The sequence below is a fragment of the Phaenicophaeus curvirostris genome, chromosome 1, assembly GCF_032191515.1.
Source record: "Phaenicophaeus curvirostris isolate KB17595 chromosome 1, BPBGC_Pcur_1.0, whole genome shotgun sequence".
Classification (NCBI taxonomy): domain Eukaryota; kingdom Metazoa; phylum Chordata; class Aves; order Cuculiformes; family Cuculidae; genus Phaenicophaeus; species Phaenicophaeus curvirostris.
Window position 1 is genome coordinate 81,760,617 of NC_091392.1, and position 23,909 is coordinate 81,784,525.

The following is a 23,909-nucleotide window of genomic DNA, read 5'->3' on the forward strand; positions in this document are numbered from 1 at the left end:
GCAATATTTCTTCTAGTCCTTCAGTAGAAATTTAGTAGCCAAGTGTTACTTAAAAGACATGCTGCGAGGAAGTTAAAAGTTAAACAGGTAATGTTCTTTGCTCTGAACTTCTATCTGTAGATTTTCACTTGAAATATGTAGATGGTGTAGGCTCTAGGAGGTGGGGTTTGACACCTTGCTGCAGGCAACAAGCACTTAAGCATCAGTCACTACCTTTTAGAAGTATGCAGTTAGAATTTTTGTACAGAAAAATTAAATTATTGAAATGACTAAGGGAATAATTGAAATGTATTTTCTTTGAGGACATTAGCACGTTATATTGTTCTTTTAGTTTAGCTCTTTTCCTATGGATTTTGTGTTGTAACCCTGTTGTAGTAATTATTCGTTTTCTTTCCTCCTTTAGGTAGTTGTTCTGAATTTTATTTTAATGATAATTCTGTCAGCCGATCTGTGTACATATCTGAGCTTGAAAAAATAGGCATTCTTGTCAAAGCTAGGAATTGTCTCATTTTTCAGGTGAGCATTTAAGGTGCTTCATAAAGAAAATAAAAGCTTTTGAGATTATTTCATGTGAGTGCACAGTTATCCATTTGATAGAAAAGAGGGAATCCTTAGCTAATTTCAAGCCCGTACATTTTTTTTTTCCTGATTTTGATCAAGAATTACATGACTGCAAAATGGAAATAGTGGGTTTTATGTGTACGTAAGTGCACTGATAAGAAAGAAGCTAATCTGGAAGAAACTGAGTACTTGAGTTATTCAGAGTGTGCAAGACAAAGTGGGTCTCTGTTTATAAATGTTTAGTGTGTCAAATCATAAATCATATAATCTTCTGATCTTCTGGTGAATTAGAATCAACTGTTTTCTTTTGAAATATGGGGGGGATGGGGTGGTGAAAATTAGATTCATGTCCTTTGAAGAGGATAACAGGATTTTAACTTTGTCATTATGGTGCTGCTTACTTGTTTGTGCAGTTGATTTAGTTTGAAGGTGTTTTTTCATAGATGGTATATGGCGTTCTAAAATTTTTAGTAGTGTCTTTAATTAGGTGAGGCGGCTAAGTGCTGCTCCTTTTGATACTAAAACTTTTGCCTTGGCTTAGAGTCTAAAAGTATTTCAAAAAGAATGTAGAACTTAACAAATTCTCCTTACCATGTTTGTCAAGAGATAAGTCTATACTATGTGTCTTAGAGAAGAAATTAATCATTAGACAATATAATGATCTATAGTGATGATCTTTTTTTTCTTTTCTTTTTTTTTTTCTTTTTTAATTTTATTTTAGGGAACAGTAGAATCAATTGCAATGAAGAAGCCAAAAGAGAGAACTCAACTTTTTGAACAAATCAGTAATTCATGGGAATTTGCTGAAGAGTATGAACAAAAAAAGAAAAAAATGAAGCAAGCAGAAGAGGATGCACAGTTTAATTATAACAAGAAAAAAAGCATTGCAGCAGAACGCAAACAAGCAAAAATAGAGAAAGAGGAGGTAACTCAGTTATTCCTTTATTTCACGTTAAGATCTCAGATTTTGCATGTTTTATTAGTATAATGAATGTAAAAAAGATAGAGCAATACATATCATAGTATCTAAATAAATGAAAGTGTAGATTTGCGAGTATAAGTAAAGAAAGTGTTGACTGACATGTTTGAATTTTGTGATTAGTGCATATTACTGGAATAATGGCTACTGCTACTTCATTTTAGATCACTTTGCACTTGGAATTAGACTGATAGTGATTGAAAATCCTTTTTATAAAACATAAATAAAATTTTCGTGTTGGTAGGCAGAGCACTACCAGGTACTTCTCCAGGACCTGGATGAAGAAAGGATACAGCTGCAGCTTTTCCAGCTTTATCACAATGAAAAAAACATTGATATTCTGAAAACAAGCTTGGATGAAAAGAATATGGAGGCTAGGGTCAAGAAAGACTCTCTTTCCACAGCAGAAGATGCATTTAGAGCAAAGAAGAAGGTGCTTGGTGTACAAAACAGAGAGCAACAGCAGTTGGAAAGAGAAATTAAGTAGGTTTTCCAGTCAGATTCTCTGATTGCTGAGTTAAAGCATAGTCTGCACTGGGAATTCCTTGGCAAGGGTGTATTTTCTGCTAAGGTAGTTGTGTGATATCCCAATGCTATGGAAATAAATTTGTAGCAGTTCTTCAAGTAATATCTAGACATTGATTTTACCTCCACCACCATGTCCATGTTGTTGGTGATTTCATTTTGTAAAAACTTGGTTTTTTAGAAGCTTATGCTTTCTTTCTTAACTTTCTCTTTTCAGTGGATATTAAAAAAAAGAAATAAATACCTTTTGAGTATGTAAAATTGCTGTTAACAACTGCATATTGTATGTGTAGTTGGGAGGGGACTGGTTTTTTTTCTTTTGGTGTGGTTTTGTTTTGGATGTATTTTGTGCTTGGTTGTTGGTGGTTTTTTTTTTTTTTTTTTTAGGACTCTGGAAGCATCACTAATTCAGCAGAAATCCCTCTATGTAAAAGCAAAGGCAAACACTTCCTACCAAATCAAGAAAGTAGAAATATCTAAAACATCTCTAAGGGACAAGGAGAAATCCTGTGATAAGGAAAAGCAGAACATAAAAGAACTAGAGGTAGAATTGAATAATATTGAGAAGGCATGGAGAGCTTTTGAGAAGAAAACTGAAGAAGAGATACTGCAGAGAGCAGCACGTGTTGAGTTGGGAGAAAGTCAGGTGAATTAGAAGGCCAAAAAGTACTGTTCAAAACAATTGTTTTACCACTAACCTCTAATTTCTAATGATGTTTTTGCTGTTGAGTTCAAAAGCCAAAGTTGTGACTTTTATTTATAAGAGACCATTTCATCAGATGTGGAGTAATTATGATGCAGGCTCTTGGAGGGGGTGGGCTGTCTCCTTTCTCAGGGGCAGGGGAAGTCGGATCTTTCAGAAGTTATAAATGTGAAACACTTCTAGGAAGTAGACCTAAGTTGGTTTCATAGAGATTTTAGAAACTTACCGTTGTGAGACTGGAAATGGGAAGCATCTCTTCTGGGATGTGAAGTGCAGCTTCTAAGCTTGTATGTAGTGAATTTTCAGTGAACAAGAATTTTGGTAGAGCTTGACAGGAACTTCAGATGGGTTTTATGCAGGGACTCTCACCTGTGGATTAGGATTTTAGCTGCATGCAATTATCCATTGTTAGATTGTTTGCTCTGGTTTGGGTTGGTTTTGGGTTTTTTGTTGGGTTTTTTTGTTTATTTTTTTTGTTTTTTTCTTTTCATGGAGGCCCACGTGGTACATTGTGAGAGTGTAGGATAGAGAAAATCCAGTAGGGGCTTGGGGCAAGAGGGTAATTTTTGAGAAGTGGCTTGTCAGCTGAGGTACAGAAGCATGTCTTCAATTACGAAAAAGCAAGAAGACAATAAAAATGCAAACAAGACTTGTTAGTATATGTACCAACTACTGTGAGTCAGAATCTAAAACTGAAGTAGCTCACTTGTGAGCTGTTTTAAGTTCTGGAAAGAAAGGACTGCATCACTTCACTGTAAAATCACATATGCAGAAGCTATCTTTACAGCCGTATGTCCCAAAGCACTTATAAACTAAGTACTAGCTTCTTTACTCCTCTGCCTCTTCCTTAAAATAGTTTCTAATCAGGTAATGGAGAACCTGCAGGGTTATTCTTTTAGTTTGTGAATCTTCCTACTCTGCACTTCAGAGGCATTTGATTACACGGTCATAGCCTTGCAGCGTTGTTTAAAATGTTGGTGTTTGTGTTCACCTTAAGGTGTTAACAATAAGATTAACAGTGAAGTACAGTAAACTTTATGAACTTTCCTGATAATTAAGTCATTAGAAGCCTAGAACAAGACTGTAGGCAGGAACTATTGATGACAAGCTTTGGGTTGAATCTTTCTCTAACAAAATATGATTTCTGATAATGCAAGTAGTAGTTAGAAAGGTTTTCTCGAGAATTTGGTGTATTCATAATCTTAATATATGATAAAGTAGCAATTACTAACTGTGGCTGTAACAACATGAGTCTTCCCACTGTCAGTGGAGTGAATTTTGGCTTTTGTTGTTTGTCTAGGTGGAGCGCTATAAAGAGCTGAAGGAAATTGCAAGAAAGAAAGTAGCTACGCTAACCCAGCAGGTAGAAAAACTCAATTGGGAAGAAAAAGCAGATCAAGAAAGGCTGAAACTTAATTGGAGGAAGAAAAAAGAAGTTGAGGTATTTGTATCAAGCTATGATTATGTTTTAAGGAGAAAAATGTTTCTCTACCCTTCCGTTTGCTGTAAGCGTTTATATAAATGTGTTAAATGCTGTGACATAACCAAATGGCTAGCAAAGTAGGGGTACGTTGCACGTGTTAGTTCAGTTTTTGTATTGCAATAGGTTAAGGGAAATGGGTTCTAAATTTGTCCAGGGAATGTTTGCGTGGGCCCACACTGAGGATTTAGTTTTGAAAGCTTTGGCTCTAATATTTTAGAGTTACTTAGAACATATTTTTAACTGTAATCAGTTCCTGGTTTAGTAAGTGTAGTTTTTCTCTGAGATATCCTACCACTGTTGTATATTTGTAAGACAGAGGTTCATTTTGATCGCAGCTACGTTTTTGTTGAGGTTTTAGGGTTGGTTGTGTATATTAGTGTGGTGTAATTGGAAAGATTTCCTTGGTGTCAACTCTTCTGTTGCACTGTGGAGGCAGGGTGTTTGGCATGAATACATATCACTACTGTCATTTTGTTTCTGATTTCATTTATCATTGCAAATCCAAATTTAATAACAAAATACCCATTGTTTTCACTGACTTGATTACCATGTCTACCATTCTCTTCTAGAAAACTCATTTCCAACTCATGGTTCGATTTCACATTCTACTTCTGATAGAAGTAGAAAGGACAGAAGCTCAGATGATGATCTGTCTTTTGCTAGAAACCTGGCCCTATTAGGTGTTTTGGAGTTTTACCTTTTTCTTCAAAGTGTGTTGACTTTGGAGTTTTGTCACTTTCTAAGAAGTTAGAGAAGCAGCATGCATTTCCTCACCATTTAGTTGTGGAGTCAGGGTTTGGACAAAACTTTTATGTTCAGAAAACTTAAGAGTCCATCAGATGGGATCCTAACACCTCACTCTTGTACATAAACTGTCTGTATGGAAAAGCCTATATTTATTGTTTGTCTATGAAGATGTAAAGTCATCTTTGCCATGATATCCAAGCTAATACTTATACAACCATTTTGCTCTTGGCACAATACTACTTTTTGTTTTTGAAGTGTTAGTTGCCAGGAAAACCTAGTTAGTATTTAGGCATGAAATAAATTCTAGTGCTTGTGCTTATTAAATTCTGCAAGTCCCATTGTACTGTTAAGAAGGGAATAAGAGATATCTGGGAGTTCATAAAATACATGTCTGATCATTCAGGGCAGGCATTACTTATCTGTACTGCTGACATACGTGACCATGCTCTGTTCAGTTCTGGGCTCCCGAGTACAGGAAAGGTACTGGCATCTTGGAATGAATCCAGCAGAGAGCCAATAGGCTGGAGCTGGAGCTTTTGTCTTGGGAGAGACTGGGACCTGTGAAGCCTGGAGAAAGAGAGGTTAAGGGGAGACCTTATTGCTGTCTGCAGTTACCTAATGGGAAGGTTTGAATAAGATAGAGCTGTGCTGGTGCACAGTGATAGGGTAGGAGACAACAGGTACCACTTGGAACATAGAAAGTTCTGAATAGCTGGTAGGTAGGCTATTTCATATCAAAGACAGTCAAAACATTGAAGTGGGTGCACAAAGAGATTATTGACTCTCCATCCCTAGAGCTATTTAAAAGGTCACAGGGATTTTTGAAGTTAAATAACTAATAAAATGTGTGGGTAACTATTTTTTTTTCCTCTGACCTTGATAAAATAACTTTCCTTTATTATTCATAGTGGAATTTGGCATCTGCTATTGAAAAAGCTGATGTTATTTCAGTGTGAAATATCAACAAGGAAGAAAAGATCTACCTCCATACTTGTTGTCAATTAAGTGCTTTAAATCCTTATTTTGCTTTCCTCTGACTTGTTTTTAACACATTCTATTTGTGATTGCATAGGAAAACATAAAACAGACTGTGGGACAGATAGAAGAGCATAAAACGCGAATAGAGAAGCTGGAAGAATATGCCAAGATATGCAAGTATGTTCAAAAACTTAAAAGCTAAGAGGATTTCTTGCATGTTATGTATTTGCAAATTGACATAGCAGGTTTCTGATTATTTTCTATCCTTTCAAATTTTAATAAGAATTATTACTATTTCTAATTAATAATTTAGCTACTTCAGCTTTTGGAATACAGTAGGAAGTATCACTGCTCATCCAGATGTTTAAAATGGTTTTATAATTGCTTCTAATTTCTTGTAGGTGTGCAGGTTATGTCACTACAGGTAGGGTATGGGTCTGTTAGTGCACAAATTCTGTGTTAGAGAACAGGGCAGTTCTGTAGTTGTGCTGCTCTTGGAAGCAGTTAATATTTACGCTGGGCAATAGGAGCACAGCTTGGTTCTTGCTTCCTAGGTCTTGTCTTCTACCTGATGTTACTCTTTGGGAAATGAGATATATAAGCCCTTCATTGAGCAGCTTGCACTAACTTTGATATTAGCCAGTGTTTTGTGCAGGAGATCAGAGGAGATGATGTCCAGAGATTTTTTTTTTTTCTCATCCTGTTCTTTCTCTCTGCATCTGTAATGTGGTCTTAGACTTAACACTGTCAGTATACTGAATGAAATTCTGCCATGGATGGGGAGCAGCAGAACCATTACGATTGGTGTGATGCAAGATTACTTACGTTAAGTAGTTGTAGTAGTAAAATGTGGTAGAACCTTAGTAACTTGGGCAAGTGTGTAAAGTGCATCATTATGTTGCATGAAAATTCTCAGTCCTTCTTAGTTTTACAATACCAGATGGTTCCTTGGAGAACAGAACATCATGGTTGTATATTCCGCAGGCAAAATCTCTCACTTGAACTCAATTTTGAAACCTTAAAAATAGCTTATTCTGTAGAATGCAACTTCTAGAAGCAGTTTCTTATAGACTCTTAAAGACTTTACTGATTTTCATTGCCTATCAGCACAGAATGACTTTAATTTTATAAACTAAAAGCTTGTATAAATGAAATGGTAAATTCCTTTCTGATTTTGCCTCTGTTTGAAGTGAATCGTTAGCTGACAAAAAACAGCAAGAGGAAGTGCTAACTAAGGAAATGGAAAATGCAACAATACGAATGGCTGAAGTGAATGAAGAATTAAACAAAATAGTTAGTGAACTGCAGAATGCCAAAATTGATTATCATGAAGGAAGGCGCCAGCAAATGAGAGCAGAGATCCTGGAAAGTCTCAAAAGACTATATCCGGATTCTGTGGTAATTGAATGGCCTCATTTAAATACTTTATTTTAGAATTAAGATTTAAGAGTTCTGCCTTAGACTGAGTAAGTAGTTAGAGTAAATTGAACTGTCTCGAATATAATTTTAAACTTCATGCTTGCTTGACTGTACTTGGTGAAATAGTGTTACTGAAATAATAGTAGCATATACTATCATTTTTCAGTTGCCAGAAGTAGACAGATGACTGCAATTTAATGGTGGTAGATTTTTTTTCTTTTTGGTTTTGTATTCTTCTGTCCTCAAACATATTTTTAACTTAATTATTTTGAGCAAATGAATGGCAAAGTTAGCTGTGAGACTATTCCTACCAGAAAAAATACTTCTTCCAAAGGACAATTTTTGTGTGCTTGAGATTTTTGTGTTACCAAGTGCTCTCTTTACTATCAGTTGCTATATTGAAGAGCAATTTAAGTATTTTGCATACTGATGCTGAATTGTAAGCAGACATTGATTGTTTTGTGAGGCATAGTTACACCTTTTTATTGAAACTTAAAAATATTTGTTCCAGCATTTGAGTCATTCCAGCTAAGAACTTTTAAATAAACATAATAAATTGAATAATTGGGTTCTGTATGTGTCTCAAGTATAATCAATCCAGGTCGAGGGAGGTGATTCTGCTCCTCTGTTCCTCTCTTGTGAGACCTCATCTGGAGTATTGTGTCCAGTTCTGGAATCTTCAACATAAAGAAACAGAGCTGTAGGAACAGATTCAGAGGAGGGTTTTGCAAAAGGCCAAGAAGCTAAAAACAACTGAAAACATTTTGGTCATAGAATAGTTTGGGTTAGAAGGGACCTAAAAGATCATCCAGTTCCAACCCCCTGCCATGGGCAGGGACATCCCACAGGATCAGGCTGCTCCAAGCCCCATCCAACCTGGCCTTGAACACCTCCAGGGATAGGACATCCACAGCTTCCCTGGGCGACCTGTGCCAGTGGCTCACCACCCTTGTCGTGAGGAATTTCTTCCTAATGTCTGATGTAAATCTTCCCCTCTCCAATTTACAGCCATTTCCCCTCATCCCATCACTCCATGCCCTTGTAAACAGTCCCTCCCCAGCTTTCCTGTAGCCCTTTCAGGTACTGGAAGGTTGCTATAAGGTCGCTCTGGAGCTTTCTCTTCTCCAGGCTGAACAACCCCAGCTCTCTCAGCCTGTCCTCATATGGGAGGTTCTCCAGGCCTCTGATCATCTCTGTGGTCCTCCTCTGGACCCATTCCAGCAGCCCCATATCCTTCTTCTGTTGGGGATTCCACAACTGGACACAGTACTCCAGGTGGGGTGACAGAGTTGCTTCTGAGCTGCTCCTCACACTACAGTGTACTGATTCCAGATTACTGAATACAGTCCAAATTAAAAGTCTCAGGATGGAAGGGTCATGACACATTTCGTCTTCTGCTAGGTCACTGCATACTCAGGCACAACTGTAGGTAATCTTGGTGTTGGTCTTCTGGATTTCATGGGCAAAAACTTGCATACAGCTCCTAAATGTTTAGTTCTCACATCCATTTTAAAGCTTCTGTTCTTCTGTTTAAGTCCGTCTCAAGAGTAGTTGATGAACATTCCAGGTAATGGAATAGCTGTGCAGCAATGAGTGCTGTGTGCATTTTCACACATGTCCAATGAAGAAAGTGAATTTTGTAACTGATGACAGTTTCTACAATTTTATTTTCAAGATAGCATTTCTACCTTGGTAGTTTTACTTGGCAGGATTGTTTTTGTTACAGATTCAGTTGGACTGTCAGTACTTTTTTTCACAGAAGTCTGCATTCCATCTGGACTTAAATGCTCGTGACTGAAAATGTATAGATCATTTGTATAGTTTTCTGTGTCTGAAACATCATATGTCTGAGCTACACATAGAAGCATCCAAGTATATGACAGTGTGAGAAAACCAGGAAGCTAAATAAAGACCTTTGCAATGTTGAGGTTATCCTCACTTTACTGTTTTTTTTTGTTGGTTTTTTTTTTTCCAGAAAGGAGAAAACATTTCACAAGAGGTTATATTTATGTACGACCTTATTGCCATTCAGTGATCTTAATGTGTTTTAAATACTTTCTTTTTCTCCAACAAAGATGCTTAGCTAGCTTTCCTGTTGTCACTGTCATATTTCTATAAGCACGTGCTAGAGACTGAGTAGAACATTGATCCGTGTGTCTGGAATCTCAAGGAAAATATTAAATCCTGTTAGATTTTGAAGGCATACTTTGCAATTTGGGATGATGACTGATAAATTTTTTTTTTTTTTGTGATGTATAGCCATTGTAAGAGTGCAGCTGGTAGATAAGTAACACATTTTCTCCTTACCACTTCAGTATCTTGTATTTAGGAATACTATCTAATATCTAAATTAATGTATTAATATTTCCCTATATTTTTATCTTCAGTTTGGAAGATTGCTTGACTTGTGTCATCCTATTCATAAAAAATACCAGCTTGCTGTTACCAAGGTATTCAGCAGATACATGACCGCTATTGTTGTTGCCACTGAAAAAACAGCAAGAGATTGCATTCGGTTCCTAAAACAAGAACGAGCTGAACCTGAAACTTTTCTTGCTTTGGATTACCTTGATGTAAGTATGTTTTTCTGTTTACTGTCATCAGCAAGTTAGTACCCTTATAAATTTTCATATAGGTTTAATTAAGCTTAACTAAAACAGGCTTAAGTGATAAGGCAACTTGAGTCCCTCTGGCTGGCAGCATGACCATCTGATACATCACCCATTACTCCCAGTTTGGTATCATTGGCAAACTTGCTGAGGTTACACTCTGCCCCATCTCCCATGTTAAACAGGATTGATCCCAGTTTTGACATACAATCATAGAATCACCAGGTTAGAAAAGACCCACTGGATCATCGAGTCAGGCCATTCCTATCTGCCACTAAACCATGTCCCTAAGCACCTCATCTACCCGTCTTTTAAATACCTCCAGGGAAGGTGACTCAACCACCTCCCTGGGCAGCCTGTTCCAGTGCCCAATGACCCTTCCGTGAAAATTTTTTTTCTGATATCCAGTCTGAACCTCCTCTGGTGGAGCTTGAGGCCATTCCCCTTTGTCCTGTCCCCTGTCACTTGGGAGAAGAGGCCAGCACCCTCCTCGCTACCACCTCCTTTCGGGTAGTTGTAGAGAGGAAGAAGGTCTCCCCTCAGCCTCCTCTTCTTCAGGCTAAACAACTCCAGTTCCCTCAGCCGCTCCTCATAAGACTTGTTCTCCAGCCCCTTCACCAGCTTCGTTGCTCTTCTCTGGACACACTCCAGAGCCTCAACATCCTTCTTGTGGCGAGGGGCCCAGAACTGAACACAGTATTTGAGGTGCGGTCTCATCAGTGCCGAGTGCAGGGGCAGAATAACCTCCCTGGACCTGCTGGCTGGTTACTGGTCTCCAACTAGACTTTGTGCCACCACACCACCCTGTGGCCATGTCTGTTCAGCAAGGTTTCAGTCCACCTCGCTATCTGTTCATCCAGCCAATGTTTCATCAGCTTCTTTGTGAGGTTCTTGTGGGAGACAATGTCAAAAGACTTACTGAAGTCTAGATATACAATATCCATTGCTTTCCCCTTGTCTACTAGGCCAGTCATTTCATTGCAGGAAGCTATCAGGTTGGTCAGGCATGACCAGCTTGGTGAATCAATGTTGACTACTTCTCCAAGACTGTCTTGTGGTTCATGTGCCTGGAAATAGTTTCTAGGAATCAAGGTGATACTGACTGTTCTGTCATTCCTTGGGTTGTCTTTCTTGCCCCTGTTTGAACACAGAAGTGAGACTTGCTTTTCTTCAGTCCTTGGACACCTTTTCCAGTTGTCATGGTCATTCAGAGATTGAGAGTGCCCTTGCAATGACATCTCCAGTTCGCTTAAGCATTGCCTGATTGCATTCCAGGGTTTCCAGACTTCTTTCTTGGTCTTTGGAAACTGGGGTTGCTGGAAGCCAGTCTTGGTAGTGAAGACTGAGGTGAAGAAGGAATGCGGTACCTCAGTCTCTTCCATATCCTGTATCACCAGGTCCCCTGCCTCATTCAGCAGCAGTCTTACATTTTTCCTAGTCTTTCTTTTGTTACCTCTGTACTTACAGAAGCTTTCTTTAACATCCTTTGCCAGATTCAATTCCAGTTGGGCTTTGGCTTTCTTGTTGGCCATATCTGCATGCTTGGACAGTGCCTCTGTCCTCCCAGGTTGCCTCTCCCAAACTTCACCCTTCTGTATGCTTCCTTATTGTGTCTGAGTTTTGCTAGGAGCTCCATGTTTATCCATGAAGGCCTCCTGTCACTCATGCCCAACTCCCTTCTCACTGGGATGATTGCTTTTAAGGTTGTAGGAAATGATCCTTGAATATTAACCAGGATTCTTGGGTCTGTGTTCGCTCTGGGGCCGTATCTTATGGGACTCTACCAAGCAGATGTTTGAAAAGGCCAGTGTGTGTTCTCCTGGTGTCCGGGGTTGTGAGCTCGCCTTTTGTCCTTCTCTTAAGATCCTGAGCTCTCCTATCTCGTGCTCACTGCAGCCGCCAGGGCTGCCTTTGACCTTGTGATGCCCTGCAAGCCCCTCCTTGTTGATGAGTATGAGGTCTAGCAAAGTACCTTTCATCGTTGACTTCTCTGTCACTTGGGTGAGGAAGTTGTCATTGATGATTCCCATGAACTGTCTGTTGCTTATGTACTGCTGTTGTCCCTGTAGCAGATACTGAGGTGGCTCTAGTTACCAGTGAGGATCAGAGCCTGTGGATGTGATGCTGCGTTTAGTTATCTTTAGAAGGCCTCATCCACTTGTTCTGGTCAGGCAGCTTGTAGTGGACACCCACTACAATGTTCCTTTACCCATTCTCTTTTTTTCAGTTCTTACCCATCAGCTCTCAGTTGGCTGCCCATCCTTCCCCAGGCAGACCTTCATGCAATCCAGCTGTTCTTTCACAGGCAGGGCAACTCCACCTTCTTGTTTTCCCAGCTGTTCCTTCCTGAGAAGCCTCTAATCCTCCATTACAACACTTGAGTTGTGGGAGTCATCCCACTGTGTCTCCATGATCCCAAGAAGATTGTAGTCCTACAACTGCACACAGATCTTTAACTCGTTCTGTTTATTCCCCATGCTACATGCATTAGTGTACTTAGAATCATGCATGGTGAAAGAGATGATGCAGATGTAAGGACCATGGTATATGTCTTGCAGTGACTGCGACCATGTTTCTGTTGATTTGCATGTCTGTCCCCAGATCACTCAGATCTGGATGTGCTTTGCTAATACAGTATGGATTCTAAACACTGCTTGTTTTCTTTACAGGTTAAACCAATCAATGAAAAGTTAAGGGACATAAAAGGAGCTAAGATGATGGTGGATGTTATACAAACTCCATTTGCTCCGCTGAAAAGAGTGATTCAGTTTGTGTGTGGGAATGGCTTGGTCTGTGAAACAGTTAAAGAAGCAAAACAAATAGCGTTTGATGGACCAGTGAGATTGAAAGTAAGAATCTGAATTTTATTGCATCCGTTTTTCATTACAGTTATATATTTGTTGCTGTTTAAATAGTAATTCTATAAATATCACACAAACTGTTACAGATAAACACAGAATGGTACTATGCTGTCTAGTCTATGCCCACATAAACAAATCCCCAGATATTTCACATGGTCATGTTTTCCTCTGACTGGTAGTATGTTTGATTTTCTAGGAAAAAGAGGCAAATCAGTTGGTGTCCAAATATGTTTCTTGGTATGTTCCTTTTGATGAAGTGGAGAAGGAGGAAGGAGGGATAATCCTACTCTTAAAACTCTCTGCTATGAAAATACAAACCTTATCTTGCTAGCTTTTTTTGTGAAGAAATGCTTTCAAAAATTCTTTAAAATATCTGACAGAACTTCTTAGTTGTAGATGCAGATTGCATTGAGGGCTGGAAGCTTCTCTATCTCTTTCTGCAGTTCTTCTTATCCATATCTCTGTTGCTGACACAGTCTGTATTGTCCTTTCGTACACTTAGTAAATGTTTTAAAATCCTAATTCAAAACAACTTGAAGGGAGATGTGAAATCATGTTTACTTGCAATCCAGTCAAGTCACAAAAACACTGAAATTTACAATCTTCATTTACAAACGATCTGGTTTCCTTCACTTCATTATCACGTTGCTTGGTTTGCTCTACTGAGCCAGACGTAACCTTCTAAGTCACTAGTGTATACATAAATGTATCATATTAATTTCCTAAATACAAGGAAATTACACAGTTTCATTTCCTATTATGATTGTTGTAATAATACCAAAATGTAACTAGTGCCACAAAACAACAGCTTTTTTTTTTTGTGGATGCATGTATCTCATGTTAGTAGGTTTGGAACAGGAAGAAGAATTGGAGGCCAGCTAAAATGTGGTTGTTGCTTGTTTAACTACCCTGTCTTGTTGTGCTAGTTCATGGGATATTTTGGCAGTCTTGTGTCCAGATTTATTTGGTTTTAATTTATTTTTGTTCCAGACAGTGGCTCTTGATGGAACTTTATTTTTGAAGTCTGGAGTAATTTCTGGAGGATCAAGTGATCTAAGATTTAAAGCGAGATGTTGGGATGATAAAGAAATGAATAAAATGAAAGAAAAAAGAGATAGCTTGATTAATGAGTTAAAGGTAGGTCTCTTAAGCACTTACCTGCAGAAGGCATAAAGGAATAAAACTTTTATCTAATGTAATTCAGCTATAGGAGGATGATTTTCTAAAAGTAAGATTTTCCAAAACTTCTAGAAGATGAAGACAGGGCGTAGTAGCTATTTATACTCTTCCGGTTAATAATATTCGACTTTGGGACTCTGTCCTTTAGCTGGTGGCTTGTCTGATGTGTCGCAGAGGTGGAAAAAGAGGACAACACTGTTGACAGAAGTTCCTTCAACGAAATAGAACTGTGGTTCAAAGTACCTGAAGACTTTTAGTACAAAAGATGATACGTTCTGTCAACGTGAAGGTGTTTGCATGAACTAAAATTTGTCAGTTTAAAACAAATTGTCTTATCTCTAGTTAGTTTGGAGTAGGGATAGAGTAGGAATTCAGGCATATGCTTTCTTCTGAGAAATAAGTCTGTTACAAAATGTCCAGTGTCGTCAGGACTTACCTTGAGTGGGTCTATGTCAATGAGACTAGCTTTATGTAGTGCATGAATCTGAAAAATGAGTGATTTCTGAATAAGTCTCTTTTAGTTTAAAATGCTTTTTCTCTTCTCTCATTGTAATATTTTTCTAGGAGTTAGTGAAGGTCAAACGTAAGGAGGCTGACTTGAAGCAGTTGCATGCCCATTGCCACGGAATTCAGACAAGACTTAAATATTCACAGAGTGAATTAGAGCTGATTAAAAAGAAACATCTTGCTAATCTCTATGCGGTATAGTACTAATCCTTTATAATCTTCATGTTTAATAATTGTGGGTTTTTTTCCCTAAGCTGTAGCTATCAGCGAAGTAAATACTAGTTTCTTATGTGTTATTTTTTTTAATTCAGTTTAAGTTTTACACATAGCAGTTGTGACTGAGGAATTAATAAAATATGAAAAAAAGTAATGCAAAGAAAAAGTCACAAGTAAATTACTATTCTAGGTTTTAAATTTGAGTTTTTGGTAAGCTTGGTTTATCATTTAGTAACCTTCAAAAGCCTATAAGTCAAAATGCACTTAAATGATCCTTATAATGCAGCTTGCTTTCTTACTCATTAAAACTGTAATCATTGCATGCAAATTGGCTATAATAGTGGGTAGGTTGCATTTGGGAAGTAACTATTTGATGTTTTTAATCAGGAAAAATACAATTAATCTGGAATAAAATTGTCTCGATTTCTAGAAAATTGACCATCCTTTTAAGAAAAAATACCATCTTTTTCCTTTCTTTCTGTCTAGGAAAAATCAAAACTTGAAAGTGAACTGGTAAATATTAAGTCTCAGCATGATATGCTTAATGAAGGAATAGCGCAAAGAAAAGAAAAAATAGAAGAATTTCAGAAAAAAATTAACGAGGTAATGACTTTTGTCATAGTTGAGACAGCTTGTGTTGTTTTACTGCAGAAAATTCTTTCTGTCCCTGCTGAATTTTAAAATCGGACAATGTGTAACTTTGTAAACTACTTGGTCAACAAGGGTTGTAAGTTACTCCAGCATTGTTCCACGTTCTTTACTTTTTTTTTTACCAAGGTAACTGTGAGTAAAAATGCACTTATATGATGGTATACATGTGTTGTAGCTTTGCATATCAGCTTCTTAATATCAAAATTCTGTGACTTTTATGTGTTGAACACAAACCCAACCAACCAAATCCATCACCTTCTTCTTAAACTTTGCTTAACATATGCACTCTAATTTCATTTGATAAAGGAGAAAATGTTTGAGTTTGAAGAAGATGGGTTGGTTTTCCCCCACCTTTTCCTGCTCTGCTAATAAATATGATTTACTCTTTGTAGTATTGAGGAAGGACAGTCCATCAAAGTTCACAGCTCTAGAGCTTGCAATGCAGAGTGTAACTGTAGATAGGTTCCCAGAAAAATACCCTTTAGCTCTTTCATGACCTGAGGGTAAAATTTTATAAGACTCAGCTTATTCTTAGAGTATAGTGTCAAAGTTCTTTGTAAGAAACTAGCTAAAGAAGCATCCCTTTTGTGTGGCTGCGTGACTAGGCTGTAACCTTCTTTTGGGGTGAAGTCTTCCTGGCTATTGTGGATCTGTGACAGCAGCTATTTGCACTAAACTCTGTATGCACGCACAAAATGTATAGATCTTTTAGTAATTAGTGCTCTCAGTAGGTAAATAGTCCGCGTGAGTGACTATCCTGCAAATTGTTCTCGCTGCAGTCATATCAGAACCCATTCAGTGCCTAGATAGAAATGCTGTATCAGTATCTTTTCACGTGGAGAAGAACCAACACTTCTGCAAGCAACAAGCAGAATAGATCAGGCACACTCATGCCATTAGGAAGAGTGCTCTGTATCAGTTTTCTAGAGCTAAGATCAGTTCTCAGCACTGCTGGAGTGCTTTGTTCTGGACTGTACAGGTGTCATGTTGGTGATGACCTGTTACACCACTATATACTAGAAATGTAGCTAAAGAACACCATAGTGTGAATATACCTTTCACTTCTTGGGAAATAGCCAGCATCTGTACTTTATTTTCAGTGCGCTGTCATTAGTCTGGGAGAATGGTTGAGTTGTGCGTGATTGTCGGTAAATTCCTTGTTTCACTGTTTTGGTGATTTTTTTTTCTTGTTGTTTGCTTGAGAGTTTGGAGGTTTTTTGGACATTGTGGTTTTGGGTTTGGTGGGGGGTGGGTGGGAGGTATGGGGTTTTCTTTGTTGTTGTTGAAGATCATCGTATGTGTACATTAATTTAGATTGAGCTAGCCTACAATGTAACTGTTACCTTTGATATCCCTGTTTTTTGAGGGGTAGCTGATGTGGAGCTTGTTGGGACCTTTTGCTGTCCCCACATGTTTAAATTCATTATTTGTTACAGGACTAAACAGCTTTTGTCATTACGTCTAAATTCATTATTTGTTACGGTGCTAAACAACTTTTGTCATTCAAAACTATTCCTTTCTGCTTTTTATCAGCATCTGGAAAAGTTATCTGTGATATATCATCTGTCAGTTAGCAACTGTTTTTTCCTGTAGACTGTTTTGCCATGTCATACCTCAGTTTCCTTATTCTTTAATTTTCATATGATCACCAGAACAGTTTGTGCACACTGGTGACAAATTCAAAAGCATGGTTGTTGTGAAAAAACTGAAGGCATTCAGTGAAGTGAATAGGAGTAAAGCCTAATCTGATAGCAAGAGGGATTTTGTACTGTGTTTTAGTAGAGTAGACAGTAACTCTGGCCTCTGGTCTCTATTTCTCTCTGTAAATTGCCTTTGTTCCTAGTCTTGCCAAACAAAAGGGTCTGGTACAAACTATTGAAAAGTGGTGCTGCTGTTTTATTTGGAAGTGTTAGAGCCCTGCACCTAGATGCTTCTGTAGATGTAGATTCTTAGAGAGATTCTTCAGATTCCTCACCACTGTCGGCAGTTGTTTGAGATGTACAGTATTTGCATAATTTAGTTCTTGGCCTCTGATCCATTATCGTCAGTCTTTCTTGGATTAATCTAGGACTGGAATTCTGCATGTAAAATGAAGCCAAAACTGTTGCATGTTCTCTGTCGTGCTTGTGGTGCAGGCACAAGGCAATGTAGATGTTTGCAGCTTGGAAACACTGAGAAGGTCATTCATGTTTAGGCCATAAGATTTGCAGATGCAGGGACCTTTTCTTTTGCTTATTTTGAAAAAACGAAAAACCAAAACAAAGTGGAGGCTATTTATCAGTGTTTATCAGTTTCTGAAGAATAGTGGTACTTGCTTAGTGTAACTTGATGTAGTATTTGACATCTGGTTAAACAAACCCATGTACGAAAACAATATAAACAGTACGGGGTTTTGACCTGTAAAGTTCTCTTCAATTTCATTCAGTCCATTGAATTTTCTTTTAAATGCTTTTGGCTGCTGCTGTTTCTTTGTTTAGTCCTGCTGTATGTTAATATGTTGTACCTAATATTTGTATGGTTAAATTTTCCATTAGAATTTCAGGACCGGTTTTGCCTGAAGCTTTTGTTAGTACATACTGTGTAATTAGAAAATGAGAGGTTCTGTGCTGTGTCTTTGCTATAAATGTACATAGTAATTAATATTTATGGGTCACTTGAAAGGTTAAAATGAGCCACACAAGAAGCCTGGTGTATCTGATCAGTTTCCTGTATACCATTCAGCTTTCTCTTCTTTGGTTGACTGGGAACCACAGACAAAACCAGGGGAGTTACTCTGACTGTAATTGTGTTTGAAATGACCAAGTGCTGTCAAGAAGAGCTTAGATCAGAGTTACTTCTTACAGATTGTATGCCTCATGTCTGACATTTGTAATGGAAGTGTTGTTTGAAAAGGTCAGGTACAGATTGTTTCTCTGCACAGGTTATTTTCTGTTTCTTAAAATACCTTGGAAGTACATCCTGTAGCATAAAGTGATAGTCTAAATGTTTTACTTCTGTTAGTGCCAAAATAGTAGAAATGGTTTTTTGCCCTATTTCTCTTTATTCAAAGGTTGAAGATGCCATTTTCCAGGAGTTCTGTGAAGAAATTGGTATAGAAAATATTCGTGTCTATGAACAAGAACATTTGAGACAACAAGAGGAGATTGATAAGAAAAGGTGGTCTTTGTAATTGAAATATAAAAACTGACTTGTGTTAGATTGGACACCATGGTAAAGGAGTAATTCTATCACAGGATATACCACAAAGACTAAGTTCTGTAAAAGGTTATATTATCACTGCAATGTAAGTTAGCAGTTACGTTGCTGTGGTTTGGGTTTATTGGCCAGTTATAATCGATAATGTTCTGCTACAAACTTGAAAAGTAAAATTTCCTGGTAGCAGTGGTGTAGAAAAACAAAGCAAAGAATAATTTTCTAAAATCTGCGTTGAAAAATGGCTCCATCACAAACTGAGATGGCGTGAAGGCTCTCTTGTCCGTCAAAAAACTTAAAGTAGAACTGCCTGTAAGATGCAGTGATTTTGTATAGGAATGTACTGTTAAGGAAAACAGGATCCTAATTTTCTCACAGGCAACCTCAACTGGGGTTCCCCTCAAACAGGTACATGTCACAGGACCACCAATTTCTCTCTTAAAGAATGAGAATGCTAAAATGGACTGTCTCCTGGTACTGCAGCTTGTGCTTTTCCTGACATTATTTATAGAAGAGACACCTTTTCTACATGAGGAGTGTAATGACTAGCACTGAACTCCATTTTATTTTCAGCCATCTCTAAGAGACTCTGGTTTTCAGAAACTGGTGCAGTCATATGGTTTTGGCTAAGGCTGCAGTGAGGTAGTAGTGCAGTGTATTTAGTTTTAGTTACAGCACCTGCTGGCTGAAGGGGTTTCATCATTTATTTATGCTTGCAAGAACTGAGGTGTGGTGAAGTGTAGTAAGTTAGTAGCAGGACAGTGGAAAGAGGAGCTTTTTGCATGGCTTAATGCTACACTGCACATACAGCCTTGGGTTTACTTGTGCTCTAATGTGCCACTGTTAGTCCTGCAAGCCTGTGCTATGGTGCCTTTTTGCCCAGGTCTGCAGAGCCTGGAGCTGGTGTTTGCCAACCCTTTTGCCTGAACAACAGATGCAACACATGCAGTAAAGCTTTAGGGAATCTCAAAGTTCAGAAGCGGGCAGGAACAGCTGAGAGGAAACCTTGCTGTAAACAGCTGCTTAGTGTTACTTTGGTCCTTTGTCACAAGTGGCATGTGAAGAAGCTTCTGCCATTGTACCTCTGTAAACAAGTACAGGTCTGAATTGAGAGATAAGCAAGGCCAAATGTAGCTTAAAAACCCTGGTCTCGTGCTTCTTAATTGCCATCTCCCAACTGAGATAGTTTTCTTTTAATATTAAAAGATAAACATACATGCAGTCTGACTAGGAGGCTTACAGAGGCTGAGCTGGGTGCACAAGCATTGGATAAATACACAGCATAGGCGTAGCTTTTTCCCAATGTGTATCTGCATCGTTTACAGGTATATAATTCATACAGAGATGCTTGGAACTTCTAGTGTTACTTTCCATATTGTAATGTATCTTTATATTGTAGTTTTTTTAACTATTATCACTGTATTTCTATAACTTGCCGTGTATCTGTAGGATGTGGTGTAGTGGAGTCAATGATCCAAATGTATGAATTTTTTTGTGTTCCAAGTACAAGATATAAAAATGCTGTCTGATTAGTCAAATGAAAATGCAGTAACTTACAAACAGGCTATAGTAACAGTGATTTTTAAGTTTTTGTTTGAAATACTGTACTTTGACTAGACTAGAGTTTGAAAATCAGAAGACGAGACTAAACATTCAGCTGGAATATAATCGTGATCATCTACAAAAATCAACAAATGCAGTCAGTAAGTTAAGAGAGACCACTCAGAAAGATGAAGCTGAGATTAATGGGCTACAGAAGGTAACAATAAAAAATCTCTATCTGGGGCTGAGAGAAAATAATATGTTGGATTACAGTTGTGAATAAACATAGTTGATGCTGTTGAGTAATTCTTCTAGAGCTTAATTTAGTGTTGACTTTCTAAATGTTAAAAAAATGCAATTGCATATTGTCATTTTAACCTTGGAATAGCCTATCATATTAAGGTACTTAGTAAGCTTCTTTTTTATTAATTAAAAAATAAAATGTGGGATTACTGTATGTACAGTGTTACATTGGGTTTAGTTTATATGGAAAAGCAGCATATGACTACAGATAAAACTGGTAGCACATGACTGAGATGCTTTACGAGATTTTGAGTAGTGGTGAACAACTCTGGTGCTTTGCATATTTTAAGGTGCTTGACAGCCACTAATAGACTTAAAATAATTATTTGAAAACTAATTTAGATATTTTGTTGAAGTAAGAAGTATGGATGCCTCCTTGATGGTGTTCTTTATTCCTAAGTAATTTTTATTGAGTTAATGTTGTGTGTTGAACCGTGCTTGTGGTGCACTGGAAAGTGAAGGAGAGAAGATGTGTACTGCGTTAAATACAAAACAAAGATTAAATTTGTAACTTCCCCAAAGTGGACATAAAACCCCACCTGCATCATTCAAACTCTGTATTTTTACATTAGAAGACACATTTCTGATATTGAGGGAAAACAATAGACCCTTACTCAGGCATGCACAAAAACATGTCTGACTTCATGCCTGTTTGCATAATTCTTCTGCAGTATGACTGAGCAAATTCAGATATTTTTATCCTGGAGAAGGATTATGTGTATTAAATTCTGAAGGCACTTTGTTCCGATACTGCAACAACAGTAGGACTTAATTAAGTTGCCATAATACTAGTCTCTTAAGGACCATGTTTTCATGCAGGTAGTATTAGGTTTACTGTGTTCTCATTTCTGGCGATTTGGCAATTATATGGGTTATATAGGGGAAGACTCTTCTAGAGTATCTCCACAGATCATTTGTTCTCCACAGATTACTTGAGGATTTGTCTTTAATGAACGATATTTCTGAAAGGATTTCAGGTTCCGTAGGTGTTGCTGAATGTATTGTAGATGTGCAGCAGACAGGATCCTTCTTGCAGGGCTGAGGAACTATTGAAGAAAAGGGAGTAGCCTACAGATTGTAGGCATCCTAGGGTCCCTTCCTTGTTTTATGACTTTATAGTTTAGACCAATTCAATCACAAATCTGGAGCTGACTTTGTGTATGTGTACAAAACCACTGCATCTTCCTACATGGAAGACAGGCTCTTTTCCCAGTGCCTTTTAGATTTTGTGCTGTAACACATTTTAATGTGTTGTAACATTGAAAGTTTAAGTCTTTCTTTCTGTATAATAAAGGTTCCGTATCAAGCTTTTTGGTGAAAGGTTAAAAATGTAAATATTTCTATGCAGGATGAGGAGAGGCTTCTGGAAAAAGTGAATGAAATTACAGAGGAGCAGCAACATCTTAAGGATAGATTAAATGCTCATAAATCTCAGGTTAGAAAAACCCAAAATGAAGTTGAAGAGTTCAGAAAGACGTTGTTAACTCTTAATAGGTAATTGCTAATTGTACTCCTGGGAAAATGATTAATGTGATAATATTTAGAGTTTTAGTAACTGGATGTTTGAATTTCCCTTGTTCAGCTTTATTGTGAAAGGTTCATTAGAGACATGGTAATTTCAATTTACAGTATGCATTCGTTAAAGAGTGTTTCTTATTCAGTATGTGGTTCCCAAAAGTGATGGGAACCAGACTATTTCATGAGAGCCATCCTGTAAACCACGTAGAATAACATCTACCTGGTGTTAGGTCTCCTTGTGATTTCTGATAAATATATAATGACTTCTGATAAGTGCATATTGGGGTATAACTTGATGGGGGAGGGGCAAACTAACCTGATTGTCTTCTGTGGCAAAGTGACTTGGCTGCTGGATGAGGGAAAGGCTGTGGATGTGGTCTTCCTGGACTTCAGTAAAGCTTTTGACACAGTTTCTCACAGCATTCTGCTTAAGAAACTGTCAGCCTCTGGCCTGGAGAGGCACACGCTCTCCTGGGTGGAAAACTGGTTGGATGGCCAGGCCCAGAGAGTGGTGGTAAATGGTGTGAAATCCAGCTGGAGGCCAGTGACAAGTGGGGTTCCCCAGGGCTCAGTACTGGGTCCAGGCCTGTTCAATGTCTTTATCAATGACCTGGATGAAGGCATCGAGTGTACCCTTAGCAAGTTTGCGGACGACACTAAGCTGGGTGGAAGTGTTGATCTGCTGGAGGGTAGGGAGGCTCTGCAAAGGGATCTGAACAGGCTGGACCACTGGGCAGAGTCAAATGGCACGAGGTTTAACAAGGCCAAATGCCGGGTCCTGCACTTGGGGCACAACAACCCTGTGCGGTGCTACAGACTAGGACAAGTCTGTCTAGAAAGCTGCCTGGAGGAGAGGAACCTGGGCGTGTTGGTTGACAGCCGACTGAATATGAGCCAGCAGTGTGCCCAGGTGGCCAAGAAGGCCAATGGCATCTTGGCTTGTATCAGAAACGGCGTGGCCAGCAGGTCCAGGGAGGTTATTCTTCCTCTGTATTCTGCACCGGTGAGACCGCTCCTTGAATCCTGTGTTCAGTTCTGGGTCCCTCACCACAAGAAGGATGTTGAGGCTCTGGAGTGAGTCCAGAGAAGAGCAACAAAGCTGGTGAGGGGGCTGGAGAACAGGCCTTATGAGGAGCAGCTGAGAGAGCTGGGGTTGTTTAGCCTTGAGAAGAGGAGGCTGGGGGGAGACCTCATTGCTCTCTAATAACTACCTGAAAGGTGATTGTGGAGAGGAGGGTGCTGGCCTCTTCTCCCAAGTGACAGGGGACAGGACAAGAGGGAATGGCCTCAAGCTCCACCAGGGGAGGTTTAGGCTGGACATTAGGAAAAAATTCTTCACAGAAAGGGTCATTGGGCACTGGAACAGGCTGCCCAGGGAGGTGGTTGATTCACCTTCCCTGGAGGTGTTTAAGGCACGGGTGGACGAGGTCCTGAGGGGCATGGTTTAGTGTTTGATAGGAATGGTTGGACTTGATGATCCGGTGGGTCTCTTCCAACCTGGTTATTCTATGATTCTGTGATTCTATGATATTAAGTTTGCTGGTAGTTCTGTATTTTTGTTTGTCATACAGTTGGTTCAATTAATGAGATTTTTTTTTTTTTTTCTGATTAGAGTGTTCTCATTTTCTCCAGGTCTTTCAAGTATTAAACTAATATTAATTTTGGGTCACTAGTTTGCCCTTACTGTTCTTTTAAATAAAGTACTTTGAGGGCAATTTACACTTCAGTTTTCTTAGTTTATTATTAACATGTTTAATGTCTCTTAATAAGGTGTCTTCCTTATGCTTAAAACCCCAACATATTGGCACAGTATGGCTAGATAAACTTCCAAATTTTATATAAACTCATAGATTGTATGCCTAGTAATTAATTTTATATTATGTAATTTTAACAATATAAGACTGTTACATCTCTACCTTATTTAGTAACTTGATAC

The 23,909-nt window shown here is 38.4% G+C and overlaps 1 protein-coding gene across 1 annotated transcript in view; it reads left to right on the plus strand.

Annotated features, from left to right (window-relative positions):
• Window positions 1-23,909, plus strand: part of SMC1B (structural maintenance of chromosomes 1B) — a 35,847-nt gene that overhangs the window by 1,711 nt on the left and 10,227 nt on the right. Inside the window, exons 3-17 of the mRNA XM_069863629.1 lie at window positions 404-516; window positions 1,283-1,486; window positions 1,785-2,023; window positions 2,453-2,711; window positions 4,069-4,209; window positions 6,071-6,153; window positions 7,167-7,374; window positions 9,783-9,968; window positions 12,674-12,853; window positions 13,856-14,002; window positions 14,609-14,746; window positions 15,254-15,370; window positions 18,468-18,574; window positions 20,228-20,369; window positions 21,804-21,949. Of these exons, the coding sequence (XP_069719730.1) occupies window positions 404-516; window positions 1,283-1,486; window positions 1,785-2,023; window positions 2,453-2,711; window positions 4,069-4,209; window positions 6,071-6,153; window positions 7,167-7,374; window positions 9,783-9,968; window positions 12,674-12,853; window positions 13,856-14,002; window positions 14,609-14,746; window positions 15,254-15,370; window positions 18,468-18,574; window positions 20,228-20,369; window positions 21,804-21,949 (2,410 nt within the window). The remainder of the gene's footprint in view (window positions 1-403; window positions 517-1,282; window positions 1,487-1,784; window positions 2,024-2,452; window positions 2,712-4,068; window positions 4,210-6,070; window positions 6,154-7,166; window positions 7,375-9,782; window positions 9,969-12,673; window positions 12,854-13,855; window positions 14,003-14,608; window positions 14,747-15,253; window positions 15,371-18,467; window positions 18,575-20,227; window positions 20,370-21,803; window positions 21,950-23,909) is intronic.